Source organism: Vespula pensylvanica, chromosome 15 (genome assembly GCF_014466175.1).
Source record: "Vespula pensylvanica isolate Volc-1 chromosome 15, ASM1446617v1, whole genome shotgun sequence".
Lineage (NCBI taxonomy): Eukaryota > Metazoa > Arthropoda > Insecta > Hymenoptera > Vespidae > Vespula > Vespula pensylvanica.
In genome coordinates, this window is record NC_057699.1 from 1,275,736 (window position 1) to 1,295,735 (window position 20,000).

Genomic DNA, 20,000 nt, shown 5'->3' on the forward strand with positions numbered 1-20,000 from the left:
GCTTGCTTACTTACTTACTTACTTACTTACTTACTTACTTACTTACTTACTTACGGTCTTACTTACTAGTACATACTTATAGCCCACCTACGAGCGTGTGAAAGTTTGCAAAGTACTCCAGGCGTGCGGTGGTGAATAGGGCGAGTTAACGTAAACGGGTCAAGCGCGGAGACTAAGCTGGGCTTCTTTATATTACTCGAGCAAAATCCTTATCTCGCACCGATCTCCGAGAATCGCGTTAAATTATCGCTCGGAACGAAGGCTCTTCGGTGTTCGCTTCGTGGTAATGGAAAGGAAGGGAGAGAGAGAGAGAGAGAGAGAGAGAGAGAGAGAGAGAGAGAGAAGAATATCGGGGGGATGTCAAGAGTAAGCGAGAGAGAGAGAGAGAGGTAGAGATAAAAGAGAGAGAGAGAGAGAGAGGCAGATAAAAAGAGAGTAAGAGAGAGAGAGAGAAAGAGAGAGAAAGAGATGAGAAACACTGGATCCAGTAGGATAGTTGGCGGTAATAACGTCGATGTTAATTAAGCGTCAGCCACATCTCAAGACACATTTATCTCGCTGGCTGTCGCTTTTGCAAAGTTAGAGCTACTTCCTCCGACAAATTATCTGACAAACAGCATGGAGTTGCAATCATACTAAGCTGTTTCTCGTGTCTTCTTCGCTGTTACATCTTTTCGCAGAAGGTTCTATTCGAAAGGGGACGTATTTTATTTTCATTACTCTAACAAGAAGGCTATTCTCTGTTTCCAAAACTGTTATAGACCGTCAACCGAATATTCTTCTACAAAAGAGACAATAGTATTTATTTATTTGTGTATGAGTTATGTCATAAATGAAATGAAATGAGAAATGAAATGAAATTTATCTCATTAATTCTTCGTTTTTGAATAATTACTCATAAAGGTCTGGAACTCTTAAAGAATATTAAAGACAATTATTACGTATAAAGGTGTTTTTAACGTTTCTAAAAGAACGAAAGAATTTTGAAGACAACAAATATAATTTTGTTACAGTCGAAAATCAATGTCTAGACTTGAGACTATTATCCTATTCTAGTTTGTTTAATAATTAAAAAAATTTTTTTTTCGTTCCGATCTATTTTCAATTCGGGATGGATCAATCAATGATGATATTCTTCATAACACGAAAACATTGAGATTTGTCTTTTTTCTTTTTTTTCTTTTTTTTTTTGCCCTTTAGAAATCTTTCCTACGTCATTTTTATACACACAATCTGGCATATTTATTCTCAATATCCATCAAACGTTACCAGTATTGTATATCGGGTCATTAATTACTACGAATGCGGCTAGACGATTCAATATCAATTTCGTCCATCAAAGATCCAACTTACTCATATACGGCAAAAATATTTCTGCGGTCTCTGGTTTCGATTCACCGTTTGCCAATCTGCAAGTTCCGTTCGCGTAAAAGCTTGACCGCGGAAGTTCAAACGATCAACGTTTAAGTGGAGAGGAACGTCAAATTCGACGCTACTCCTTTCATCGCTTTCCATAAAATTTATCACGCAACGTATTCGAAGCATATACGTGAAAACGTTGAGAGAGTATAAGTGAGAGTGACCCGAGAGAAATTTTGGTTAAGCGAGTGATAAAAGTCAACGTTATTTCATAATACGAACTGGATTCAGTGCATTGACCATTACGTTCGATAATAACGATAATAACGATAATCATGTCAATAAGATAAAGAGATTATTTACGAGCTCATTTACTCGATTGTTCTAACGGAAGAAGTGATTCTCGATAAAAGTATATTTAATGAATTTGTACCATTAACATGATTCTCTTTCTCTCTCCCTTTCTCCGTCTCTCTCTCTCTCTCTCTCTCTCTCTCTCTCTCTCTCTCTCTCTCTCTCTCTCTCTCTCTGTCTTTCTTCTTCTCTCTCCTTTATACTAATTTAGATTTTTAACATTTAAAGTTAACTAACATATACTGATAAAATTCGTCGATCTAACGGATACTTGAAAAAAACAAAAACACTTGGTTCATTGCTATTTTTAATTTCTTGAGTTTAAAATAATCGACAAGTAATAACAGCTTTCGATCAACGTTAACGATTATGATTATAATTTCGATGATTATAAATGAATTGGATATATTTTGACGCATTTGGCAATTTTAATTTTAATAGGAAAAATCAATGAAATAGGATGAAGCAATAATAAAGAAAGGTACTTTCGATGATATCATGATACTTTCCAGTGAAACAACGTATTCCCTCGCGAAAGTAGGATAACACGAGAAGAAAAGAACCGAGCCTTGGGATCGAAGAGGTCTGTTTAAGATTGCACACCTCGAGGTACAGTTTTAATTGAACCGAAAGCTCTCCATCGAGAAAGAAAGAAAGAAAGAAAGATAGAGTTTCTTTGGGACGACTGGACTTTATCTTTTACGAAAGAAAATCCCTTTGGAGTCTGTGATACTAATCGTTAAATAAGTAAATCGAAAAACAAAGCGATTCGCTTTACCATTTAGTTTATCTTATTTACAAGAACAATCGGATTTCGAAATAAACTTGGAAATAGCAGAATTTCGAAGATTATATGATCATCGACGATTATCGTGATGGTTTTAATCATTTCGCGATTATGGTCGCCGATGTTCGAGGATTTGAATATTTAATAAATATACCTACGTATAGTAGAAAGACTTGAAGCCATGTTTCTAATCTCCCGCTTGACCTCCCGAAGTCTATGTAAATCCGACAAAAGGAAATAGAAAGATCGGAAACGAGAGAAATAGAAAGAGAGAGAGAGGAAGAGGGAGAGAGAAAGAGCGATAGAGAGATAGAAAGAGAGAAAAGGACGAGCACAAGGTGGATGCAGAAAAGGACAGAGAAGAAAGTATCGAAGGACGAAACCCAAAACGAGTTTCGAATCCCAGCACGTTCAGGTATTATCATTGATGGAGGCGGATTCCATCTGAAAATAAACGTAACGATTTCATCCTTGGATCTAGGGATCGATATTGATCTCTTCGATGACCGGCTAAACGAGTTTGCGTTTCCATAATTGCGATCATGAAATATGTAAGAAATTGCTGGTGAATTTTCTGTCGAGATGAAGGAACTAATTCGGAGAAATGCAGAGAAGATTACGAGAAGAAGATTACGAGAAGAAGATTACGAGATGCAATGAAATTCATCTTAGAAAGTCGACGAGCAACGTCGTCCTTCCTTGGAAAGAATAGATAGTACGATATCCTGAAGAAACCATCAATCCTTGACGCGTCGTCACGTTCATCCTAAAAGAACGTTCTTCTCTTCTCTGAGATACGAACTCCCGAGCCTATAGGCGATACTATCTATCATTCTTTCGTCGTTTCGTTAAAAGATTGCTAGCTCCCCTTGCTTCCATTGATACATTCATTTGAGAACGTTTCCGTCGTTGAATTAGAATTAGGATCAGGGAATTTGAAAGATTTCAGGATTTTTGGATAATCTACATTTTTCTTCGTTCAATTTTCCTTCTTCTCGTAGATGACAAAAGTTTATATATATATAAAAAAAAAAAGAAAAAATCATGACGCACGTATTTCCTTTCTTTTTCTCATTCTTTTTCTCTTTCTTTTTCTTTCTTTTTCTTTTCCCTTTTTTTTTTTAACGAGACACACGATATCGTGTTATAATTAGCGTCGATTATTATGCACGAGTTCTCTGTAAGTCAACGCTCCTTCCGTGCTACTCATGCGACACAATATTTTTCGCGTAATTCATATATCGTGGCAGCTTGATTACGAGTGATAAAAATGTGCCGCACGAGGTTTTTGATAAAAGGAACGCGAGATCATATGAACTAGCACCTTTCCTCTAAGGTAACTATACTTTCTTATATTCGAAGATTCGATCGAGAAGGTGGTGAAACCGACTGAATTGATCTCTCCTTACATGCAAGATACCCTTTTTAAACTCGATTTTTCCGTCACACGATTACGACGTAAACGTGCTAGGGAAGCTAAATGTCACTTATTTTTTTGGTTCCAACAAACTGATATATCTCTTTAAGTTCATGAAATTTTCACCGATTCAGGAAAGAAAATTATATACTATCGAGTACGTTTTAGTACGTTTAATTATTTTATTATTACATTTATGAAAACTTTCCGTTTAATTTCTCGAATCACGATCCTCATTCAGCGATAACGTAGAAAGTACTCGGTTCGTGCTTGGAATAGTAATGTGTACATATGTACTTTTCTGAAATTAGACAAAAGAATTCCAATCTAGCAAATGAATTTTATGTTTAATGTTTATACTACGTGATGGAAACGGTTAGGAAGGTTACTGTAACCATCATTTGTGGACTAATTAATGTATCGTCAGCAGCACCCGATAGTATTTCTTGTTTTCCTTCGATCGTGGATACCAGATAACGCGCGTGACAACATTAAATTAATACCATGCGAATTAAAAAAGAAGTTATTAATTAAATGCAATAAAAATACTAAATTCTAAAAAGTATTTTCTAAAAAGTATTTTCTGCTTTTTTTATTATATTTATCGAATCAAAGTGAATACTCGTGATAACATAAAAAATAAAATATAAAAAAATCAATAGACAACTTTCATCAAATATAAAACAATCGGCGTCGATAAAACGAGTGCAAATTCTATACATAACCGTACGCTATGTCGCTTCAGAGACGACCAAATTACAACGAGTGCATCAAAATCTATCGGTAGGCGACGTGTACGCTTGGATAAATTTGAATCGCCGAAAGTGTCGGTCTTGATTTGGAAAATTCAACTGAACGACCCATTTGATCGTTATTTTTTGTATTAGTTACAGGAACACCTGTTAACCAAAGAGGAGGATGAGTTAACTCGTTACGAAGATTCAACTTATAATAATATATTATTTGAATTTCCACTGTTATTAATATTATTGAATTTTTATACGATTCATTAATTTATCCAAAGCTTTTTATTTCCATTCATAATATTTTATTTTTTAATCAATTATACGTCTGCGTTAATCAATATCTTTCATTTTTAAAGAATATAACAAAAGATAATGAATCCATTGTAATTCAATTCAATAGTTAGAGGGAAATAGAATGGGGATTCTTTTCAGTATGTCGATATATTTCGACAAACAACAACAAAGTTCGAGACAATAAATTCGATGGTAAAGTTATGAATGTATCGTGAGATAAGGACGAACAGCAAATATCCGAACTACATCGGCTAACGATGCCGAATACGAATTCTTGCTTTGATACCGTTTCACATCTACAAGGATTGAGGGTCTCTTCTAAAAGGAGCTTCGAGAAGAGCGAGAAGGATAATAGATAGAGAATAAGGGTGGGAGGGAAAGAGAGAGGAAGAGGAGAATGAGAGTGAATACCGCGCAAACCTCAAGACATTTGATTGTACGAATTGCAATGTGCTATAAAGCTATGCCCTTTGAATCGCAATTCCGAGTGTGCGCTTTACCGTGCGACATACCCTTAATCGAATACTCCCGCGTAAGGATTTAATTCGCGATCGATACCGATAACCTAAACTCGATTATTTATGAGATAGGATACTCGACAGCTTCGTCGATCGAACTACGAAGTGCTTCGACTTCGGCGAAGAAGCTATCGATTCATCCTGTTACGGCCGAAGGATTTTGCATTAATCGTAATTAAGGAAACTTTGTAAACTTCCCAATTACGAAAGAGATCGTCAAGATTTTTATGATTTTGTTTTTCCTTTCCTATTTTTTTCTTTCCTTACATCCATACATATCTTATAAGCCAATATATATTTGCAATATTCTTCATATCTAAATATGTAAATAATATAACACGATTTATTAAGTGCGATATAATTTTCAATAAAAAAGATATCAGAGTGCCGGAAATTAATACATTATTGTCGAAACTTGTAATATTGGTTAATATTTATTCAATATTACTTTCAAAATAAGTATATGAAAGTAATAAATATAGCTCGAAGATATCGACATTACTTCTCGATCAGATTGATAATAGGATAAAAAAAAAAGAAACCCGCAATAGATTGGAAAATGTCTTCGATATTACTTTCACATACATAGATACGTGCGTTACATTCATATATGTTACATTCATCAAGCTTACACTTCGAGTTGAATAGTTACTAGCATTCGGGAAGGGTTTTGTTCGAGATCATCGTCGGGAGAATGCACACGAATCTCATGTATCTTTAGGACAGCCTATGTATGTACATTATTTTCTCATAGAAAGAAAACGTAAAAAAGAAATATAAAATAGCGAATAAGAGAGAAAGAGAGAGAAAGAGAGAATAAAGAAGAGTGAATCGCGTGTTTAGAGTGACGTTTTGGTGAAAAAGTATGTCAACGTCGTCACGTCGTTTGGCATTGTTCCCCCAATGAGTCTGATAGACGTCGTAACCATAATCTATAACGTTCTAAGAATACGCTCGGACCGTGGCCCCCGGACTAATTAACATCGGAATGGGCAGGGAAGAGCGGCTCGTCGGCTGCGTTTTCATTGCGCTGGCAATAAATCCAGGAAGCAGATAAGCGTTATCGTGGTCTTTCGCCAGCACCTATCTGTACTAGCAAGGCTTTCCCTATTCTCGAACGGACATATAGGTTTGCCGGTACACAACGCGTTACACGAACACGCGGTACACACGCAAACGTAGTCAACACAACTTACGGGGAGAGTCCCATCGATCGGTTTGTCCCGTCGTTCGAAAACCGCACCGTGACTTCGATCGAAAACGATCGAAACCGATCGACATGGATCGAAGACTAAAGTACATGCTACCGTCGAGTCACGCCTTTTTATTTCCTCTTCCGCGAGTTGGAAAATCTCGTGTTCGTACGTATTAAGCTTCATAATTCACGTTTGGTCTGTATGTTATGTATATGTATATAGGTATGTATGTATGTATATATACAACGAAGGGATCGTTCGTTGAACGAACTCGAGTCGAGTGTGTTCTCGACACGAGAAAGAGAAAGAGAGAAAGAGAGAGAGATCGAAAGAGAGAGAGAGAGAATTGTGTGGTTTGAACGTGTAATGGGTCTGTAAATGAGTCGAGAGAGAGAGAGAGAGAGAGAGAGAGAGAGAGAGAGAGAGAGAGAGAGAGAGAGAGAGAAAGGTCGGAGAAACGAATACTTTCTCACGTACTTTTAATGGGAATCGATTTTACTGGAGAAAAATTTTCAAAAGAGAGCTAGCGGATTAGCGATTCCAAACCTCTTCCGGTAATCGTGACCACATAGTTCTCGGTTCTGTATATGTAGATATGTAAAGGTATATGTACCTGGATAGATATACATTTAGGTTTCTATGGAATAAGCTGTGAAGAAGAGATTGACCCATCGCAACCCTTCTTAATCGTGAAACAAAACGAATTATCCGAGCACATGCGAAAGCTTCTGTTCGCGTTCGGTCGGTTAGTCGATGATCGCCTATCTTCCGTTTATGTCATCATAAAATATGTTGCCGAAGCATGAACGATAGACGATTTCTCTCATCGATATGGAACGCCTGAAGGGAAATATAGAAGGGAAGTTCCAGCTGTTGGCTTGTTAAATGGCCACCCCCGAACAATTTGCTAATGAATAACGAGAGTCATATCGTTCATTAGAAAATCCGCTTTTGGTGACGCTGTAACGAGGACGGACGTTGCGTAAGCGAGCATCATGGTAACTTCAAGGGTATCTATACGAGAAAAAGGTTGGAGAACGACGAAAGCCTCGGGAATATTCAAGGAGAAAAGTTTTCCATGGTTAGAACGCAATTTCACCATCTCCACAAAATTATATTGTTCGTCGTGTTAAAACGCTGAAACGAGATTGCACGAGAGTGCTGATAATCATTTTACTATAAGTGAGTTTCTAATATGCTCGAGGGATGATTACTTCGTTATTCGTTCGTGCATAATGGTAACTGAGGAAAGTACAGAGTGGGCCAAAAGTTCCTAGGTGGGCCAAAAACTCCTACATCATTTTTCCTATGCTTGCAATTTTACAATCCGAAGAAAAGAAAAAAAGAAAAGTAGGAATTAATCAGTAATGTCTTGAGAAAGACTAACCAATTGATTTTTAAAACCACCCAGGAAGTTTTGACCAACTCTGTACTTAGAAACCTGACCAACGTCTGCTAATGTCACGAAGATAAAGGTACGAAGAATGATTTCGATGGAAAATCTCAAGCTATTCGTCTTTACTTTCTTTCCTTTGAAATGAGTAAAAAGAAAAAGAAAAAAAAAAAGAGGAGAAAAAGAAAGAAGAGAAAAAACGAAGAATTCATCTTAGTCCCCAGCGTCTTAGTTTTAGAAAAATCAGTTAGATACGTGAAAACTGAGTTCTTATTCGCAAGCATATGTATCAAAAATCGAAATGTTACGTTCTCCTTTATATCACAAGGATGAATAAGACGGATCGATGCTTACGGAATCCACTTATCACGCTGAATAAAAATAACCGAGGCGGAACGAGTGGCTCCGTGGAAAAAGCCGAATGGTCGTGGTAAACTATTATGTGTTCGGACGTAACAACAATATCGGTGCATTCAAATTTAAGCGATACACCTGCAGCGTACAATAACAGTCGCGAGATTAAATCCCCTACGACCGCTGTAATCAGATCTCGGTAATAAACTCTCTATCTGTAACCCCGTCTCCCTTTTTTTCTCTTTCCACATTCTCTTTCTTCTCTCTCTCTCTCTCTCTCTCTCTCTCTCTCTCTCTCTGTTTCTCTTTCCATTTTACCTTCGCAATCCGCTTTTCGCGCCCTTTTTCTCCTTCGGTTTTCCACTATTGTACTCCACACAAAATTTTTTTGTTACTCTTAGTCTCGCGCCATCTCTTTCTTTCTCTCTATATCTCTATCTCCATCTCCATCTCTATCTCTATCTCTATCTCTATTTCTCTCATTCCTATCCCATCTCACTCTTCGCCTTCCTCCTCGGAACAATTACGGTGCATTTTAATTAAAAATTCTATTAATTCGCGAGTTCATAGCAACGGTCCCTGTGGAATAAACGGCACCGTTTCGAAGTATTAAAAGATAGTTCTAAGGCCGCGAAACCGTTCTCGCGTTATATTCCTGCAACGATGGCAAAGAAAGGGTCGCGACCGCGGAAAGATCTTTGAGTAGGCGCGGTCGAAACCGTCGGCTCATTTTCTTTTTAATTTCACCGACTCCTTCGGCCAAGCGTTAATCCCGTGAGACGCTAAGGTAAGTAAACACCGGAGTCCACGTTGGAGTTTTGTCCATTTACCGTAACATCGAGATGGTACTGCCGTTGAAACTTTTGTACTTTACCACGAGTCGAAAGTCTCAGCCCATTTAGAACGCTAGGATCTTTTATTTGAACCGCTATATGTGTTACCTTTCACAGCTTTTTCTTCTAATTCTTTTTATTTGGTTTCCGGAATTTAAAAAACAAAAAAAAAACAAAGAAGACAGTGAAAAAGAAATGAAACCAGAAAAAAGAACAGCATAAATAATTAATTGAAATGTGCTTGTCGCGAAATATGATTATAAAATTAATTATATATTAAACAGATTTTATTTAAGAACTCATTGGACTAAAACTCCTTCCCCGTGATCAAAGTTACATCAACGACCATTGAAATGTCTCTAGTTCGATGCATACCTTCTTGGAAGACAGATCAGAGTTAGACGAGCTTTCCACTCGATGAGTCTTGAAACTGTACTACGATATCTCGCATGAACAATGCTAACGAGTCAACGATAAAGTTACTCGAAGAAAAGCTATATATATATATCAGTTCGATAAACTTGTTTACCTTTTTAATTGATCAAATTCTATCGGCAATCGTAACAATGATGAATGGTTAAAAATAAGATGCAAAAGAAAAATCATATACTTACAAAACTTAAAAAATAAATTTAAATTAATAGCAATAACTGATCTCTGATGTTTCACGCTAGAAAGATGGATGTTTAGTCGAAATTATATGCAAGAGATGCATCTCTCTCTCTCTCTCTCTCTCTATCTCTAACGACGTTCTTATAATATTGTATTTTCCTAGAAACACGAGGAAAACTAACGATTATCTTACGAAAGGCACGATAAAGCCGCATCTAAATATCTAATTCTCGTGTCAGAGTGCACGGGACGATCACACCTCTCGAAGCTACGGTCCGGATATGAATAATAATTAATCGGTATGCTGACGAACTATACCGAAAGTTAATGCATCTCATTACGAAGCCGTAGAGAAACCATCTGAGTTTTATACCGTTACAAAGAAACGACTTTTGTCTTTGTCGAGCGTAGAAAACGAAAACGAAAGAGACTTGTTAGGGAGAGTAAGAGAGAGGAAGAGAGAGAAAGAGAAAGATAGAAAAGTGTAAAATGTATTGCACATCGACACAGACTTTAGGATTTGTAAAGTAGGACGTCTTGACTGGGACACTTAGCAAGGATAACAGTATCGCAAGTTATCTCTCTTTCTCTCTTTCTCCCTTTCTCTCTCTCTCTCTCTCTCTCTCTCTCTCTCTCTCTTCCTCTCTCCCTCTCTATCTTTCTCTTTCTCTCTCTCTTGGCTTGGAAGCGGCGTAAAGTTCGAGCTTAAAACACAATTTAGTCGGCGGCAAGCCTCCTATATCCTTGCGACGAAATAGGTGAGATCGTCTAGGAGAACAGGTGGGTCGAGGTAAGTCGTTCGAAGGAAAATCGTTTCCACGCTCAGAGATTTTTCTCAAGAAGATTTTCCTTCCAGGTCGGGGGAAAGAATAAAAAACAAAAAGAGAAAAACAAAAAGAAAGAAAAATAAACGAAAAAGAAAAAGAAAGAAAGAAAGAAAGAAAGGAAAAAAGAAGGAACAAGTGAAACAAAAAGAGAGAGAGAGAGAGAGAGAGAGAGAAAAGGAGGAAGAGGAAAAAGAAGAAAATAGAAAACAGAAACGAACGTATCACTCGTTTTTCCTTACATTTTCCGCTCGTTCGTAAGACACGTGCGCGTGAATCCGTGCACTTTATAAATCTCTCTCTCGCGTTTTTCCCCGTGGTAGAAAAGTAATCGATTAGAGTTCTGAAAAGAAAGAAATTCGTGAAGCTCCTGCAGAGTAGCAGTATATTCGGCGATAATCCTCTTATAACTCGAAACGAGATCTTCCCCTTCGAGCTTTCTTAGAGATATCTAAAGGATTTCTAAAGGGTATTAGAAATTTCTAAGAAAGTAAGGAAACAAAGTAGTCGAGCGTCCATCTACTGACGACAATTATCTATCTACGTATCGTCTTCTCTATTATGTCGGCGTCGGAAGGGAGGTACGAACGTCGAACGCAAATCGATTTGGTAGGGGCTGTCTAAGAGTGGGAGGTCTAGCCGGATACCGGTAATTTGCGACACGCGATCTCGCACCAAATGAAAACTTGATGCCGTCAGGTGGATCGGTTTGGCGCCACGCAGGCGTTCCGGTTATTTCATCGAACATAACGATTATAGTGATCTTGTCTTTTCACGAATCGAGATCTCCATAGGGTGTGCTACGCTTTGATCCATAGCTTTTACTTCATCATCTCTAAGAACACTAACGTTATAGTTATTGTAAGAATAGGATCTCGTGAGAATAATCCTTTACTTTATGCGAGATTTGAAAAATTGAAAAATAATAGAGAAAATCGTTGAGCTTCTTCGTTGAATCATTCGAATACGATAAGAAAGTTATATCAAATTGCAAAATGATTGAACTAGATCAGAAATGTGTATGTAGATAATATATATATATATATATATATATATATATATATATATATATATATATATATGTAATAATTTATTTTCAAAAAGGGTATATTATTTGGTAAAAAGAAAAAAAGAAGAAATTATTGGAGAGAATAACACGGAGGGACCAAGGGTAATCTTTATGACCCCGCGAGGAGAAATCGTGTCTAGAGTGAGAGTCGAACGAATGGACACGTGCTAGAAACACACGTGCGCACACCTATTGCCGCCGACAGTCGTGCGGTATATCGCACAAAGGATCCCATTAAACGGCACGAGCACGCAGATCCTGCCCTTTGAACGCACGCAAATCAGTGACAAGTCGCGTATGCCCCGCTTCACAACGACCGGACTTTCGGGTTACATCAAGGCACGCCATGGACTCGACATTCCTGCTTCCTATCGTCCTGGAAACGCTCCCTCTCTGTCTGTCTCTGTCTTTGTCCCTGTCTCCTTCTATCTCTCTCTCTCTCTCTCTCTCTCTTTCTCTCTCTGTCTCTTCTCTTTCTCCTCTTCGAAGAAGTTACATATACGACATAATGACATGGAGAAAATAACTTTTCCATAGGATCAAAATAATTTCTATTTCTATCTACCTAAGTAAGAAAAAGGTCGAATCTAGTTCAATTTGAATAGTTATAATAACTATGATCTTCTCAAAGGAATGTTAATCAAACCTCGTTTTTTCGCTTGAAAAGCTTGAAAAGCTCGTACACATCATTAATGACTAATATCTCGTATTTGTATTAAAACGGAGGAAATGAGATGAGCTTTTTTATCTTACACGATCTATTTCCTCTTTTACAGATAGAGAGAAAAGAAAGAGAGAAAGAGAGAGAGAGAGAGAGAGAGAGAGAGAGTGAGTGAGTAAGAGGGATAAGGGGAAAGAGAAACGCAAATCGAAGCGGTGACTCGAGGGAAAAACGAATGGTCCGTGACAGTAGAAAATGGAGTTTCGATGCGGCCAGGAATAGGTTAGAAGTAGCACCGGTCAGCTGGTCAGCTTGGACGCTAGTAAAGCTAGAACGCTAGCAAACGATCGACTGAGAATAAAGAACAAAGCGTCCCGGCGCGGATATTAAAGCAGGATATTAAAACGCCACGAAGGATTGTCGTCGCTAATACGAGTCGGGCGTGCCGCTTCGTTCAAATCGTTCTACTATATCCACCTTTTCTTTTTTTCTTCTTATTTCACGGTCTCCCCCTTAACCGTCGCCATCTTACTACCGGTACCTGCCAAGTATTTACGGAATTCTCAACGAGAATAACTTACGAACGGAATGCTTTACATAAGAAAGTGGAAGCGGAAACGTGCACGGCTTCGCACGCAACGTATGTGGATAAATTTACCTCTTTTCTTCCTTCCTTCCTTCCTTCCTTCCTTCCTTCCTTCCTTCCTTTCTATCTTTACTTTTTTTTTCCTTACCTCCTTTATTCTGTTTTTCACTAAACCGCAATCTCTTCTTTCAAAGTACACGCGTCGGTCACACGAAATGACTCTTTTAACTGCTTCAGAGTTTACGAGAGACGTCAATGTAGAATCTTGGTATGTGTATTTTTATATATATGTATGTGTGTGTATAGGTATATAAAATCCTGTAAAAAGACAAAAAAAAAGGGAAAAGGAAAAAGAGTAAGAAAAAAGACAGAGAAAAAAGAGAAAGAAAAAAGAGAAAGAGAAAGAAAAGGCAGAGAAACGAGGGAGGAAGAAGGAGAAGGATAAAATAGAAAATGCTTTGGGTAACTCTGAACTACTGACGTAGGATGACGCGTAAGGAAAAATAAAATAAAAAGACGATTCCTTTGCGTGCATATAAACTCGTAGAGATCCTCGAGGTACGATGAAAGATTTCTCTCTTCGAGAACGATTTCCGAGTTCGTGTATATCGCGATTTCTAAACGACGCTCGCTTTAGTCACAGGGGATTATTCCTTCTCTGTCTGTATAAACGTAGAAAGGTGTCCTCTGTGAGGTAAGATCGTGAAGGATTAAATGGAGCGTGTGAAGCGAACTCGAAGCGAAAGCGAGCGAAGATGCTACGATTATTTTCAAGGGTCAATCTTTTTCAGAATCTCATTCAGAAAAAGAAAAGCAAGAGGATGAGAATTAGAGAAGATTTTCACATTCCTTTCTTGGAAATAAGACTAGATAAAATATAATTTATAATAAGAAAATATATTCTATTAATACGTAGAGTATTGATGGAATCGATTTATCTACATTCCGTTCTTGTCCTTTCTAATCTTAACCAAAGTCAGATCAGAACTCACGTAATGTGGGTTAGAACATAAAAAGGATATTCTAGAATAATTCTGCGAATCAATAATACCTAGCCGGAGAAACAGCAGTGTTACTAATAAGTAACATTGTTGATTCAACGAAGCCCTTTTTTCGTGGTTTACGTCGTTTTACGAAGCGGACAGGGGGATTAAACGAGGCGGAAGAATACTATGGTTGAAGCGACAGCAAACCGTTCCATTATTTACAACCAGCACGGATCGTCGCACGGACATCCGAGTCACGTACGTTCCGCAAGAATATATGAAAATGGGCACGTACTGCGTTCGTCGACTGAACGAGAAACGCGAATGAGTCGTATGACAGATCGAATCGTCACTTCGATCGTTGCGTTCATTGCGAACGAGATGAAGAGCGACACATTCGTCTTAATGAAATATTCACAAGTTTTACGCTTTAAAAAGAATAGGTAATTGAAGACTAAATGGAGACTAGGCTACCGTTTAAAATTTTATTTTATTAAGCTAGGTCATACGTGGCAATTTTCTCGCATCTTCATTAAAACGGGAAATGAAAATAAAATAGAGAAAGAGAGAGGGGGTATCGCGAGAAAGAGAGAGAGAGAGAGAGAGAGAGAGAGAGAGAGAGAAAGAGAGATAGGATGTAATATCTGTAAAAGTCATATAAATAACATCAAATTAATTTCACGAAATAATCGAAAACACTGGCCAGTAAAAAGTGTCAATAATATAGAACATAGAAGAGAGAAGACAAAGAGAAAGAGGAAGAGAGAGAGAGAGAGAGAGAGAGAGAGAGAAAGAAAGAGAGAGGTAGGGTGTACGTACTAATTAATTGGGGTGAAATAACCGACTATAAAATAGTTGGCATGTCGAGGACTGAAGCTCACGCCACTGAAATCGGGAACGAAAGGGTGATGGAAGGAGAAAGGGGAGGGCGGTCGAGAGTTTAGCCGAGTCTAGGATGAGGTGTTCGGTGGGGTAGGTGGTACCTTTAATGAGGTTGATAATGGGGTAGTTATATAGTCCTCTCCGTCCCTATAGCCTTCGGTCCTGTTCCTCTCTTCTACGTTTCCATTCCTCCTTTCTCTGGCTGCTACTCATTGATTTCGCGGTGAAGTTAATCAGACTGCGAGAATTTCGTATTTCAGCGAGCTTCCAGCCTTTACTTAAGTTTAAACACTTGCCCCAGAAAAGCCGTTAATTGGGCCTCGGTATCGCACCGCCCTATTACCAGAAGCTTTCTCTTTCTCTCTCCCTCTCTCTCTCCCTCTCTCTCTCTTTCTCCCTCTCTTTCACTATTTCTCTTTCTTTCTTTCTTCGTCTCGATGATACGCTAAAGAGAGAGAAAATAGCGAAAGCTCGAGGAAAGCTCTGTGTGTTTCAATTAGAAGAAGCAACGAAAGGACGAAGAATGGGATATGTGGGGTATTCTTAAGGGAAACGAATCGTATAACTACATCCTTTGGCATAACGGGGTTGGTTAAATACCACAACGTACAAATATCGTGGACGTATTGTTAGGGTGCGTGCCGACAGAAAAAAATATTGTTTCAGCCGGTCACAGTTACTCTTACCAACGTTACTATTTAGAAAGGAACGAATTCTTCTTCTAGAAAGTCTTTTTCTTCTAAAGGATATCTCTCCGGGAGAAAGTTTGCAGGCGGTCTCGATACTTGTCCCTAGCACGGAATCGTTAAATAGAGTAATCCAATTAAAAGGTACCGAGAAATCCTGTGGATCGGGCGAAGAGAACGAGCGGCCGACGAGAGATAAGAATAGGAAAGAGCAGAAAGGAAACGGAGTCGAATGGAAATTTCGCGCTTTCTCCTTCCCTTTGATACTCCTTCCCCTTTTAACTGCTTCTCCTCTTTGTTTTACTAACAAGAAAACGCTATCCCCCGTCTTTTAACCCCTCAAACCCTCCCCACTCCTCCTCCCCTACCCCTATCCCCTCCTTACGATTTCGCTTTCTTTTTCTTTTTTTTTTCTTTTCTCTCTCTCTCTCTCTCTCTCTCTCTTTTTTCTCTTTTTTTCTTTTTTTCTTACCGTGCTAACGAGACGTTTTGGTTGGTCGAAGTCATTTTACGTATTACCAGAAGAAGACGAACGATTTCCGTGAGTAAAGACAATGTAAATATATGCTGACGTATGTAAGAACTTACGTAGTACGTTTCTTTTCTAAATATTTCTTCTTGCATCGGTTCCTTATGAACGACGTGGGAGAAACGAACGAACGAACGAACGAACGAACGAACGAAGAAATAAAAGAACAAGCGAAGGGATTTCAAACGAGTTCGTTTATAAATGGGAAATGTAAGAAAGAAGAAAGAAATCAATCGCAGAGATTCGCAAAGATGTGTCAAAACGAGAGAATAATATCCATGGGAAGAATAAAAGGACAAAACTGAAAGAAATAAAGAAAGAAAGAAAAAAAGAGAAAGAGAAAGATAAAGAAGAATATATGAAGAAAGTGAGAGAGGAAGAGAGGGAAAAAAAAGCAAAGGTTCGTTACATTCAGCCAATAACGAGGATGAGTAGCGTAGTCTCGAAGAGTAACGATAAATCGGTTTTGCTAGCCGTTGAAGGCGATTTATCTCCAGGTACAAAGGACGAAGCCAAAGCCGACTAGAATGTAATATCTGCGGCGGAACGCCAGAAAACTTGTTTACATCTCATTCATTTTGCTAAAGCGTTTGATATATCCGAGGCAAATTCAGCGTTAAAGACTGGACGGATAAGACTTTTAAACGTCGATGTCGATGGAAAAAGGAGAAAAAATGAAAGAGAAAGAGAAAGAATGAGAGAGAAAGAGAGAAGAGAAATTCATATGAGCTGATCTCGTTTTAGGCTTCCTTCTTTTACTTATCTTTCATGCTCACAACTCATACAATCGCAATTTCATCGCTGAGGCTATCGAGAGGATCCATTTCTTTCCGATACGTTTCTTCCTCCTCTTCTTTTCCTCATCTTTCTATATGCCCTACGAGAATCGGATGGGAGTCCATGTGAAAAAGCCTTCTATAATATGTTCGAGAAGAAGAGCGAGAGAAAGAGAGAGAGAGAGTGAGAAAGAGGGTAAGACGATCGTGGTCACGCATCGTCTCGGTCAGCGGCCGGCCATGCGCGTGTGGATATTTCATAACTTTGCACCGTGATTTATCGCAGACTCGGTGATTTTTCATCGGGGAAGCTACGAAATGAAGTGATTGATTACGTCGCGTGAAGAAGGAGGAGGAGGACGAGTGTAAGGGAAAAGAAGAGAGAGCACACGCGCGCTCTAGCTCGATAGGAGAACGCCTCAAGATTTTTGTTCTAATTTTTGAATCTCTTCTTTTTCTTCAATTTTACTTCAGATAGATTAAAGAATCGGATCTTGTAGGAAACGGTGAAGATGTCCGACGTTGAAATATAATCAAGCTTATGTGTGTGGAAATTCCATTAGATAATTCATATTGTTTCACCTACATTTCTTAAAATCATTAGACAACGTTTCCCATTTATAAACGAACAATAAGTTAGAACTTATTGTTCTAATGTTTATCCGTTATTGTTACATATTTAAATTTTTAATGCAAATATGAATATATGTATATATGTAAAGTATTAAATATAAAAATCGTTTTTAGAGACTTCGTATGAAAATATTAGGGATGAAAGTTAATAACATATTTTTTTGTTGAATAAAGTCCTTTTGATGATATTTTTGAACACATTTATTATGCAGCGCTCATAACTTTTTAATAAGTATATTGAAAAACATCGAAAATAAATTTTAAACGTCTGATCTAAAAGTATTAAAAAAAGTTATATTCGTGTATACGAATTTTTCAAAGAGTTAATCTTTTTCAGAGACTATCCATCTAACGCAAAATTTCCGAAATATCATGTCAATAAATTAAACAACCACATATAGTACTTTACTTTAGAATGTTGTAAATGAAAAACGTAATATGTTTTAAAAATGAATACTGAGATAGAACAATATATTTCGAAAGGGATGAAAAGTATTAGTAGAAGCCTTAGTTGGTCAACGATTAATAACTAAGAGCGGAGAACGCGCAAAACTACATGGAAAAAGAGAAAAGAAAAAAAAAATAAAGGACGAAAAAAGAAAAGAAAACTCAACCTGAAATCTTATTCATTCTTTTTTCATAAAATGAAGAGACCTCATTGCACTCTCTGATAAAAAAGTGCATTGACGATTAAAGAGAAAAAAGATGAAGGGAAAGAAAAAGAAGAAAAAGAGAGAGAGAGAGAGAGAGAGAGAGAAAAGAGAAAAAGAAAAGAAAAAGACTGTAAGAGGTAATAAGCGCATCCACGATAAGCACTCTTCTTCCGAGAGGGAGTCTTTTGCAAAGGTAACGCGATTCATCGTTGCTAATTAACTACGAAATTTGTGCGGGCGCCGCACAGACCTGGTGGTTTGTGGGAAAGTTAAGATACGACGATAGGGAAAGAGATGCACATGGATAGAAACTGCGGGATGCGAGTAAGGATATCTCGAGCGTAAACCTTCCTACGAAACTATTACGGTCTAGGAATATCCTAGAGCCGAGTCGTGATCGAGCAAACCGATACCGATAGGAGAAGACACACCATTCGTTTAGGCAAACTTTCCTAATTCTTTTGATTAATCATACGAGATGCAACTAAGATAATACTTCTAATCCTTTTATCGTAAGATCAATAACGCACATCATATAAATACGATAATGCAATGATAAATCGATGATAAAATAATGAATTTTTAAGGAATGTAAGAGAATATAAAGAAGAAAGAAAGAGAAAAAGAAAGAAAAGAAAAAAGAAAAAAAAAATCGTAAAAGACTCCGTTAATAAGAAACGAAAAGCATACGTATATCTTCTTAAAGGATTAGCAACGTAAGAAGGAATAAACCGTTAAGATATAAGATGGATGCAATAAGGTAAGAAAACTACGCTTTCACGTCGTGAAACGTAGGCAAGCTCGTAAGAGAAGTTAAAAGATCGTTACTGGAGTTCGCGAAAGCGAAGTCAAAGCAGCCTGCTAATTTACAGGTTTACCCGTGCGAACATGCGATGCGCGCGACTTGTACGTCTCGTACTTGGAGATCCTATCGCTTATATGCCGGTGTGTCTCTCGATGCTCTTTCACCGAGAGAAAGAGAGAGATCCGTAAACTCTCTAGTACAAAGCATGAAAGCACGGTTAAACAATCCAACTCTTCGCGCGTGAAAACGCGTGCTTAACGGTCGATCGCGTTCGAGTAGAATTCTCAATGAGAAGTTTGTATTCGTATAGTATGACTTCTCCGCAAAGGAAATACATTTTACGTCTGTGTTATATAACTAACAAAATGTAATATACATATGTAAGAGGGTAGGAAATGTTTGGAATGTTTGTGCGACCAAGCGGATTTCTCTATCTCTATCTTCCTCTCTCCCTCCCCCCTCTCTCTCTCTCTCTCTTTTACTCTTTTATACTCCTGTTTATTCCAACATTCGTTCTCTTCATTCGAGGTGCTTTTCTATCGAATATCGAGAATTCCCACGAAAAATATAACCAAGCACGAAAGCTACGAATTCTCGCTATGGAATAACGGAAGGCATTTCTTTAAGCTTGTCGATCCGCAGATTAACGTACATACGCGTAACGACGTCGAATAAATATTTATGCCCGTCCGAACGATCGACAGAGGCATTTGCAACGTTCGACGAGATCGATCGTTCGTAAAACGTCGATGCGTTTCTGCTCCATGAATTTTCTTCAACTACTGGATACACTTTTCTTTTCACAGTACGTTTGACTCATTAAAGAGATACCTAATTCTTAATTATATTTTATAATACACGACACGAATATCACAGAGACCGTTTAGTATCATTTACTAACCTGGTGATTCTTACGAGAACGTTAACGATGGCTTTGAGTGCTCTGAACTGAATTTTTCGTACCTTCCTTTAAAAACTACCTCTGCTTCGTTAACGTGAAATTCTAACGTAACGACGTTATCATTCCAGTCGATGTTCGTCTTCTTC

General features: G+C 38.0%; 1 protein-coding gene and 1 long non-coding RNA gene across 4 annotated transcripts in view; one reads left to right on the forward strand and one right to left on the reverse strand.

The window, feature by feature from the left end:
* Positions 1 to 20,000, reverse strand: part of LOC122634491 (opioid-binding protein/cell adhesion molecule homolog) — a 57,381-nt gene that overhangs the window by 34,195 nt on the left and 3,186 nt on the right. For 2 of the 3 annotated variants that reach the window (XM_043823482.1, XM_043823481.1), the window contains exon 2: positions 8,737 to 8,789. The exons of the other annotated variant lie outside the window; for it this stretch is intronic. In XM_043823482.1, coding sequence (XP_043679417.1) covers positions 8,737 to 8,789 — 53 coding nt within the window. The remainder of the gene's footprint in view (positions 1 to 8,736; positions 8,790 to 20,000) is intronic. 3 annotated transcript variants of the gene reach the window in all.
* Positions 1,365 to 20,000, forward strand: part of LOC122634493 — a 28,658-nt gene continuing 10,022 nt past the window's right edge. Inside the window, exons 1-3 of the long non-coding RNA XR_006328401.1 lie at positions 1,365 to 1,379; positions 13,351 to 13,358; positions 14,768 to 14,793. This is a non-coding gene — a long non-coding RNA (uncharacterized LOC122634493). The remainder of the gene's footprint in view (positions 1,380 to 13,350; positions 13,359 to 14,767; positions 14,794 to 20,000) is intronic.